The sequence below is a fragment of the Oncorhynchus clarkii genome, chromosome 2, assembly GCF_045791955.1.
Source record: "Oncorhynchus clarkii lewisi isolate Uvic-CL-2024 chromosome 2, UVic_Ocla_1.0, whole genome shotgun sequence".
Taxonomy (NCBI): Eukaryota; Metazoa; Chordata; class Actinopteri; order Salmoniformes; family Salmonidae; genus Oncorhynchus; species Oncorhynchus clarkii.
Genome location: NC_092148.1, coordinates 92,925,123 through 92,934,293, shown reverse-complemented (window position 1 = coordinate 92,934,293; position 9,171 = coordinate 92,925,123). Strand labels below are relative to the sequence as shown.

The window sequence follows — 9,171 nt, the reverse complement described above, 5'->3', positions numbered from 1 at the left end:
CCGGAGGTCAGGCTGACTGCCAGGAGGTCAGGCTGACTGCCAGGAGGTCAGGCTGACTGCCAGGAGGTCAGGCTGACTGCCCGGAGGTCAGGCTGACTGCCTGGAGGTCAGGCTGACCGCGTTTGAAGGGATCAAGTCCTGAGGCAGAACTGCTAATCTTGATCACATGAGTTGTTGAGGCTTCAAAGTGACAGTGATTTGTAGATGAATTGATTCTGCCCAATTCGACTGTGATGTTGTTGATCTTTAAACACACCCTCTGTTTGTGTCTGTGCTTTAGGGCCGAGTCTGTGGAGAAGGTGAGTCCGGTAGAGAAGAGGTACGAGCCCCTCCCCCAGATCAGCCCTGTGTCTCAGTACGGACCACCCAGCCCTGCTGTACCACCCAACAGCCTGCCCAAACTCATCCCCAATGACGGTAAGAATAGATGTCTCAGGGGATCTCTACCTTTAACGGAACACTAAGTGTTATCTAATATTAGTGGAGCCACCTCCATCAAAGACAGTGAGTGATATGTTTGTTAAAGAGCACTGTGGTAGCTAAAAGTACTTAGAATTAAATTGACATCTTTAAGTGTAATAGCTTAGTTGACCTCTGGCTTTATGTAGGTACTCACATCCCTAGTTGACCTCTGGCTGGCTGTATGTAGGTACTCACATCCCTAGTTGACCTCTGGCTGGCTGTATGTAGGTACTCACATCCCTAGTTGACCTTTGGCTTAATGTAGGTACTCACATCCCTAGTTGACCTCTGGCTGGCTGTATGTAGGTACTCACATCCCTAGTTGACCTCTGGCTTAATGTAGGTATTCACATCCCTAGTTGACCTCTGGCTGGCTGTATGTAGGTACTCACATCCCTAGTTGACCTCTGGCTGTATGTAGGTACTCACATCCCTAGTTGACCTCTGGCTTAATGTAGGTACTCACATCCCTAGTTGACCTCTGGCTGGCTGTATGTAGGTACTCACATCCCTAGTTGACCTCTGGCTTAATGTAGGTACTCACATCCCTAGTTGACCTCTGGCTGGCTGTATGTAGGTACTCACATCCCTAGTTGACCTTTGGCTTAATGTAGGTACTCACATCCCTAGTTGACCTCTGGCTGGCTGTATGTAGGTACTCACATCCCTAGTTGACCTCTGGCTTAATGTAGGTATTCACATCCCTAGTTGACCTCTGGCTGGCTGTATGTAGGTACTCACATCCCTAGTTGACCTCTGGCTTTATGTAGGTACTCACATCCCTAGTTGACCTCTGGCTTTATGTAGGTACTCACATCCCTAGTTGACCTCTGGCTGGCTGTATGTAGGTACTCACATCCCTAGTTGACCTCTGGCTGGCTGTATGTAGGTACTCACATCCCTAGTTGACCTCTGGCTGTATGTAGGTACTCACATCCCTAGTTGACCTCTGGCTGTATGTAGGTACTCACATCCCTAGTTGACCTCTGGCTGGTTGTAGGTACTCACATCCCTAGTTGACCTCTGGCTGGTTGTATGTAGGTATTCACATCCCTAGTTGACCTCTGGCTGGCTGTATGTAGGTACTCACATCCCTAGTTGACCTCTGGCTTAATGTAGGTACTCACATCCCTAGTTGACCTCTGGCTTAATGTAGGTATTCACATCCCTAGTAGACCTCTGGCTGGCTGTATGTAGGTACTCACATCCCTAGTTGACCTCTGGCTGTATGTAGGTACTCACATCCCTAGTTGACCTCTGGCTGTATGTAGGTACTCACATCCCTAGTAGACCTCTGGCTGGTTGTATGTAGGTACTCACATCCATAGTTGACCTCTGGCTGGCTGTATGTAGGTACTCACGTCTCTTTCCCTCTCTCTCCAGTGAACTCTCACCCCGACCAGCTCCTCAGCTCCTCTCCAAAACTTGACCTCTCTGGTCTCCGCCCCCCTGTCCTCCAGGACCCCCCTTCCCAGCCCTACCTGGCCCAGAGGTCCCCAGTGGGGGTCAACGGCACTGACGCACCCCCCAAAACCCCTGGAACCACTCCCACCCCACAAAGCTACAACCGATACGTCCCTAAGCCGTACACCTCCTCAGCCCGGCCCTTCGAGAGGAAGTTTGAAAGCCCCAAGTTCAACCACAACCTCCTCCCCAACGACAGTGGGAAGACAGATCTCCTGATCAGTAGCAGCAACCCTAAACCCAGCGTGGTCAACAACAACAGCAGGACCAAGCCTCCACTGTCTCCTCAGGCCCTGGACCACGACAGTGGACTGGACACGTTCACACGCACCATGGACAACAGGGGGCCCAAGTACCAGCAGCACAACAACTTAGTCAACAATGCTGTGTCCAAGGCCATACCTGTCAGGTAAGGAAGGATATACCGTTGAAGTGAATTCAAGGGGGTTGTGTAACATTGAACAGGACTCGAACTCTGGTCCGGCAGCCGTTAAAGCCAAAAAGATCCGAACATCTTGACGAAATGGCTAGATGTTTGTTTGGCAGGTTGTTTCAGTATGGTAATTTATCTGATACTTCTATCCAGACTTTACTATACACATTGCACTGTAGTCTGTCTTGTTCTGCCTCTAGCCCCGCCCCCCTACACCCACAAACGGTATATACAGTTCACGTACTTAATACATCACTTGGCCATACACAGCATTATACAGACAACACTGTGCCCAATGACATACCTGTTAGGTAAGGGGGATGAGGTAATAATCTGGTCAGGTAGTAGACCATCTGGTAGTAGTAGACCCTGTTAGATAAGGGGATGAGGTAATAATCTGGTAGTAGTAGACCCTGTTAGATAAGGGGGATGAGGTAATAATCTGGTAGTAGTAGACCCTGTTAGATAAGGGGATGAGGTAATAATCTGGTAGTAGTAGACCCTGTTAGATAAGGGGGATGAAGTAATAATCTGGTCAGGTAGTAGACCATCTGGTAGTAGTAGACCCTGTTAGATAAGGGGGATGAGGTAATAATCTGGTCAGGTAGTAGACCCTGTTAGATAAGGGGGATGAGGTAATCATCTGGTCTGGTAGTAGTAGACCCTGTTAGATAAGGGGATGAGGTAATCATCTGATCTGGTAGTAGTAGACCCTGTTAGATAAGGGGGATGAGGTAATCATCTGGTCTGGTAGTAGTAGACCCTGTTAGATAAGGGGATGAGGTAATAATCTGGTAGTAGTAGACCCTGTTAGATAAGGGGATGAGGTAATAATCTGGTCTGGTAGTAGTAGACCCTGTTAGATAAGGGGATGAGGTAATAATCTGGTCAGGTAGTAGACCCTGTTAGATAAGGGGATGAGGTAATAATCTGGTCAGGTAGACCCTGTTAGATAAGGGGATGAGGTAATAATCTGGTAGTAGTAGACCCTGTTAGATAAGGGGATGAGGTAATAATCTGGTAGTAGTAGACCCTGTTAGATAAGGGGATGAGGTAATAATCTGGTCAGGTAGACCCTGTTAGATAAGGGGATGAGGTAATAATCTGGTAGTAGTAGAGCCTGTTAGATAGGGGGATGAGGTAATAATCTGGTCAAGTAGTAGTAGTGGTTAGCGGCAGGGTAGCCTAGTGGTTAGAGCGTTGGACTAGTAACCTGGAAGGTTGCAAGTTCAAACCCCCGAGCTGACAAGGTACAAATCTGTCGTTCTGCCCCTGAACAGGCCGTTAACTCACTGTTCCTAGGCCGTCATTGAAAATAAGAATTTGTTCTTAACTGACTTGCCTAGTTAAATAAAAATGTAAAAAATCTATGACTGACTACACACACTAATTTCATGACATGGACTCAAGTCGTAGAGATACAATACAAATGTTCTATTTAATTCTGTAGAGCGTGGCTACGTTGGTAGAGCATGGCTACGTTGGTAGAGCATGACTACGTTGGTAGAGCGTGGCTACGTTGGCTACGTTGGTAGAGCATGGCTACGTTGGTAGAGCATGGCTACGTTGGTAGAGCATGGCTACGTTGGTAGAGCATTGCTACGTTGGTAGAGCATGACTATGTTGGCTACGTTGGTAGAGCATGGCTACGTTGGTAGAGCATGACTATGTTGGCTACGTTGGTAGAGCATGGCTACGTTGGTAGAGCGTGGGTACGTTGGTAGAGCGTGGCTACGTTGGTAGAGCGTGGTAGTGGCTACGTTGGTAGAGCATGGCTACGTTGGTAGAGCGTGGCTACGTTGGTAGAGCATGGCTACGTTGGCTACGTTGGTAGAGCATGGCTATAGAGCATGGGTACGTTGGTAGAGAATGGCTACGTTGGTAGAGCATGGCTACGTTGGCTACGTTGGGTAGAGCATGGCTACGTTGGTAGAGCATGGCTACGTTGGTAGAGCATGGCTACGTTGGTAGAGCGTGACTACGTTGGTAGAGAATGGCTACGTTGGTAGAGCATGGCTACGTTGGCTACGTTGGTAGAGCGTGGCTATGTTGGTAGAGCATGGCTACGTTGGCTACATTGGTAGAGCATGGCTACGTTGGTAGAGCATGGCTACGTTGGTAGAGCGTGACTACGTTGGTAGAGCGTGACTACGTTGGTAGAGCGTGGCTACGTTGGTAGAGCGTGGCTACGTTGGTAGAGCGTGGCTACGTTGGTAGAGCGTGGCTACGTTGGTAGAGCGTGGCTACGTTGGTAGAGCATGACTACGTCTTGACAGGATGGTCTACTAACTCTCCTTCCTCTCTAGCCCCAGTGGTCTTGACAGGATGGTCTACTAACTCTCCCTCCTCTCTAGCCCCAGTGCTCTGGAGGGTGACGAGGAGGACGAAGGTCACACAGTGGTGGCCACGGCCCGTGGGATCTTCAACTGTAACGGCGGGGTGCTGAGCTCCATCGAGACGGGAGTCAGCATCATCATCCCCCAGGGAGCCATCCCCGACAGCATAGAACAGGAGATCTATTTCAAGGTTTGCCGGGACAACAGCATCCTGCCCCCCCTGGACAAGGAGAAAGGTATTTCTAATGCTTACATGTTTTCTTAGTCATTGTGCCCAGTGGATAGTATATCTTACTTGTGTTTCATCTAGTTGTAGTGCTGCCAACTGAGAACCCTGGGAAAAAAAGAAGAGTTTTGATCTCCTGGTTCTCCTCTAACTTCCATCCCTTTCAACTGTTTCCGCCCCATTTGTCAACATCTTAAAATATTCAGAGCAGAATATAAATATGTCAGTCCTGTCTATTCCATCCAGGAGAGACCCTGCTCAGCCCTCTGGTGATGTGTGGGCCTCACGGTCTTAAGTTCCTGAAGCCGGTGGAGCTGCGTCTACCTCACTGTGCGTCTATGACCCCAGATGGTTGGTCTTTTGCTCTAAAATCCTCCGACTCCTCGTCGGGTACGCTGTCCTCTATCTCTGTCCTTTTGGGGGGTTGGGTCAGGGCTTCAGGTGGCTTGTGTGATTGGTTGGGTCAGGGCTTCAGGTGGCTTGTGTGATTGGTTGGGTCAGGGCTTCAGGTGGCTTGTGTGATTGGTTGGGGGATGGGTCGGAGCCTTGTGTGATTGAGGAGGGGTCACCATAGAGTTGGATAGAGGGTACACTTGATAGGGTGTCACTAAGGAGCAGGGTTGGGGTCAGTTCCAGTCAAGTAAATGGAAATTCCAAGTCAATAATATATATATATATATATATGTATTTTAAATGAATTGATTTCTCAATACACAGAATGAAGAGCTCTTAAATTCAAAAAAATGTTTCCATCTTCTTTTTTTAAATGTATAAAAATCACTTCCTGTCTTGTATAAATTGAGATGGAATTGACCCCTGCCAAGGAGAGATCTGGATCATCATCATCATCATCAATCGTTTAAATCATCTCCTGGTTCCAATGCTCCAGTCATCCCATTTGTTTGTCACACACAACATTGCATTTTCTTCATGGGGTTTTGTAACAGTCAGTATCCACCTACTTCGTTATTTCTGACAGTAGCTACAATGTGAGGAATTATGAAATAGATCATTTTTTTTCTTTTCACTAAACATATTGCTAATACATTTTTAAGGCTTTAAATGTTGTCAGGAGCTGAATATGTACACAGTTCTACAGTTGAGAAAAAATGACAAAAAAATATTTTAAGTAAGTAGAAGTATTAAGCTACCCATGGTTTATGTACAGCATCTAAATACATATTTCTCACAAACATCATACTGTGACTGATGATTTTACACAAAATCATCATCGGCATATGCTGTTATTAGCGACCTGTTACGGCACTCTTAACATAACACTGGGCCTTCAAAACCAATTTAAAGAACCACACACTAAGAAAGACAAATGACTAACCCCGACCGACCGATAACTGTTCCTGTTTCTCTAAATCCTCCAGGTGACCCCAAGACATGGCAGAACAAGTCTCTCCCAGGAGACCCCAACTACCTGGTGGGAGCCAACTGTGTGTCTGTGCTCATCGATCACTTCTGAACATAGAGGGAGACAGCTGGCCTGTTACTGAATGTGTTAGATCAGGGGACAGCCACAGACTGCAACGTTACCCCCACTCTCCTGCTGTTGTGACCCCTTTGCCCTGTTGTCTCCCTCCCAGGCAGCAGGAGGCAGCACTGCTTGACTTGATGAAGTACGAACTTTTATTCTTGAATATATTCTTATGTTCTTGAACTTGAATATTGAACATTTAAAGTTGTTTATGGTGACCGCCCCTGGAAAAAGTAGGAGGAGTCCCAGTGAAGTGGGAGGAGTCTCAACACAGCATCCTATCCCAGCGCTGTGCTCTCTTTTTCCCACCCACCCCTTTTTTTTGGTGCTTTAACTAAAGGCTTGCAAAAACTCTAAAACTGTTAAAAACGAAAATATAAAATAAAAATTGAACTGTTGTTGGAATGCATGACCAGTGCCACAGACTGACTGAATAATAATCTAATTAAGATTTTTTTCGAAATTTTTAGCAGGTTGCAAGACAGAGGAACATTTAAAAAAAAAAAAAAAAAAAATCAAGATGAGGATCGTTTTTTTAATTAATTGAATATTGCAACGGAAATTGTACAACTTACTGTATGCACTCACAAACAGAAAAGTTGGTATATGCAAAAGCCTTTTTGTTTGTGAGGTTGTTTGTGGTCATGCGTTTCGCTCTTAAGGATATCTGAGGACTGTGGAAATGCAGCCGAGCCTCACTCAAGGGTTATGAGGGAACCTTGGCACTGTAGGCATCGTTTAAAACACAACACCGTTTTGAAGGTAATGCTGAAGACTGAAGTTAATGTGTTGGCATTGGGATGCCCCCGTCTGATTGGTTTAGAAGAACTACTGAATGTTTTTAGATCAATAAAATGTCACTGACTTGATTTGACAAACTCCTGCAGCTGTCTAGAGATCTATGCATGTGCTTCGACTCAGGTCCGGAAGCCTGCTACTACTACTAAGTTCAAAACACATTAAAAGTCCCATCTTACACTGCAAGCAGTGATGCCTTATCTGCATTTTAACTATTAAAAAAAACATCAGATCTTTATGTTTTAGAGATTTAAAAAATTATGGGGGGGGGGAAAAAAAGAAATTGGAACAAAATAAATGTAATTTCACTGCATTTTGAACCAGTTGTATCAGTGAACTTGGATTCACTATAATATGAGGCTGATGAAGAGGTCATGCTTTCTTTTCCTGCTATGCATATTAAAGTTTAAGAGGAAATACTACAAATGGAAAAACACTAGAACGTTTCAATTGTGGCTGTATATAATGCTAGCATATGGCCTTGGTTCGCTTTAAATTAACTTTTGTACATCTTTGTCATTTTGTATAAAAAGAGGTTAAAAAAAATAATTGTTTATTAAAAAAATATATTAAAAAAAGAGTGATTTCATTGGTTATGTTGGTATTGGTATGTTTGTATTCTGGTTATACTTACCCTGAGCCTTGGAACTGACCTAAGCAGTAATAAAATACAAATTTTCTACCAACATACATACAGTGCCTTGCGAAAGTATTCGGCCCCCTTGAACTTTGCGACCTTTTGCCACATTTCAGGCTTCAAACATAAAGATATAAAACTGTATTTTTTTTGTGAAGAATCAACAACAAGTGGGACACATTCATGAAGTGGAACGACATTTATTGGATATTTCAAACTTTTTTAACAAATCAAAAATTGAAAAATTGGGCGTGCAAAATTATTCAGCCCCTTTACTTTCAGTGCAGCAAACTCTCTCCAGAAGTTCAGTGAGGATCTCTGAATGATCCAATGTTGACCTAAATGACTAATGATGATAAATACAATCCACCTGTGTGTAATCAAGTCTCCGTATAAATGCACCTGCACTGTGATAGTCTCAGAGGTCCGTTAAAAGCGCAGAGAGCATCATGAAGAACAAGGAACACACCAGGCAGGTCCGAGATACTGTTGTGAAGAAGTTTAAAGCCGGATTTGGATACAAAAAGATTTCCCAAGCTTTAAATATCCCAAGGAGCACTGTGCAAGCGATAATATTGAAATGGAAGGAGTATCAGACCACTGCAAATCTACCAAGACCTGGCCGTCCCTCTAAACTTTCAGCTCATACAAGGAGAAGACTGATCAGAGATGCAGCCAAGAGGCCCATGATCACTCTGGATGAACTGCAGAGATCTACAGCTGAGGTGGGAGACTCTGTCCATAGGACAACAATCAGTCGTATATTGCACAAATCTGGCCTTTATGGAAGAGTGGCAAGAAAAAAGCCATTTCTTAAAGATATCCATAAAAAGTGTAGTTTAAAGTTTGCCACAAGCCACCTGGGAGACACACCAAACATGTGGAAGAAGGTGCTCTGGTCAGATGAAACCAAAATTGAACTTTTTGGCAACAATGCAAAACGTTATGTTTGGCGTAAAAGCAACACAGTTGAACACACCATCCCCACTGTCAAACATGGTGGTGGCAGCATCATGGTTTGGGCCTGCTTTTCTTCAGCAGGGACAGGGAAGATGGTTAAAATTGATGGGAAGATGGATGGAGCCAAATACAGGACCATTCTGGAAGAAAACCTGATGGAGTCTGCAAAAGACCTGAGACTGGGACGGAGATTTGTCTTCCAACAAGACAATGATCAAAAACATAAAGCAACATCTACAATGGAATGGTTCAAAAATAAACATATCCAGGTGATAGAATGGCCAAGTCAAAGTCCAGACCTGAATCCAATCGAGAATCTGTGGAAAGAACTGAAAACTGCTGTTCACAAATGCTCTCCATCCAACATCA

General features: G+C 44.9%; 1 protein-coding gene across 7 annotated transcripts in view; it reads left to right on the top strand.

Moving 5' to 3' along the window:
* Nucleotides 1-7,783, top strand: part of LOC139376446 (tight junction protein 1b) — a 212,252-nt gene extending 204,469 nt beyond the window's left edge. For 4 of the 7 annotated variants that reach the window (XM_071119069.1, XM_071119062.1, XM_071119095.1 and 1 more), the window contains 5 exons: nucleotides 281-417; nucleotides 1,846-2,335; nucleotides 4,714-4,931; nucleotides 5,168-5,311; nucleotides 6,301-7,783. In XM_071119069.1, the coding sequence (XP_070975170.1) occupies nucleotides 281-417; nucleotides 1,846-2,335; nucleotides 4,714-4,931; nucleotides 5,168-5,311; nucleotides 6,301-6,395 (1,084 nt within the window). In that variant the 3' untranslated portion in view covers nucleotides 6,396-7,783. The remainder of the gene's footprint in view (nucleotides 1-280; nucleotides 418-1,845; nucleotides 2,336-4,713; nucleotides 4,932-5,167; nucleotides 5,312-6,300) is intronic. The other 3 variants (XM_071119076.1, XM_071119104.1, XM_071119083.1) reach the window with 2 other exon arrangements.
* The last annotated feature ends 1,388 nt before the right edge of the window (nucleotides 7,784-9,171 follow it).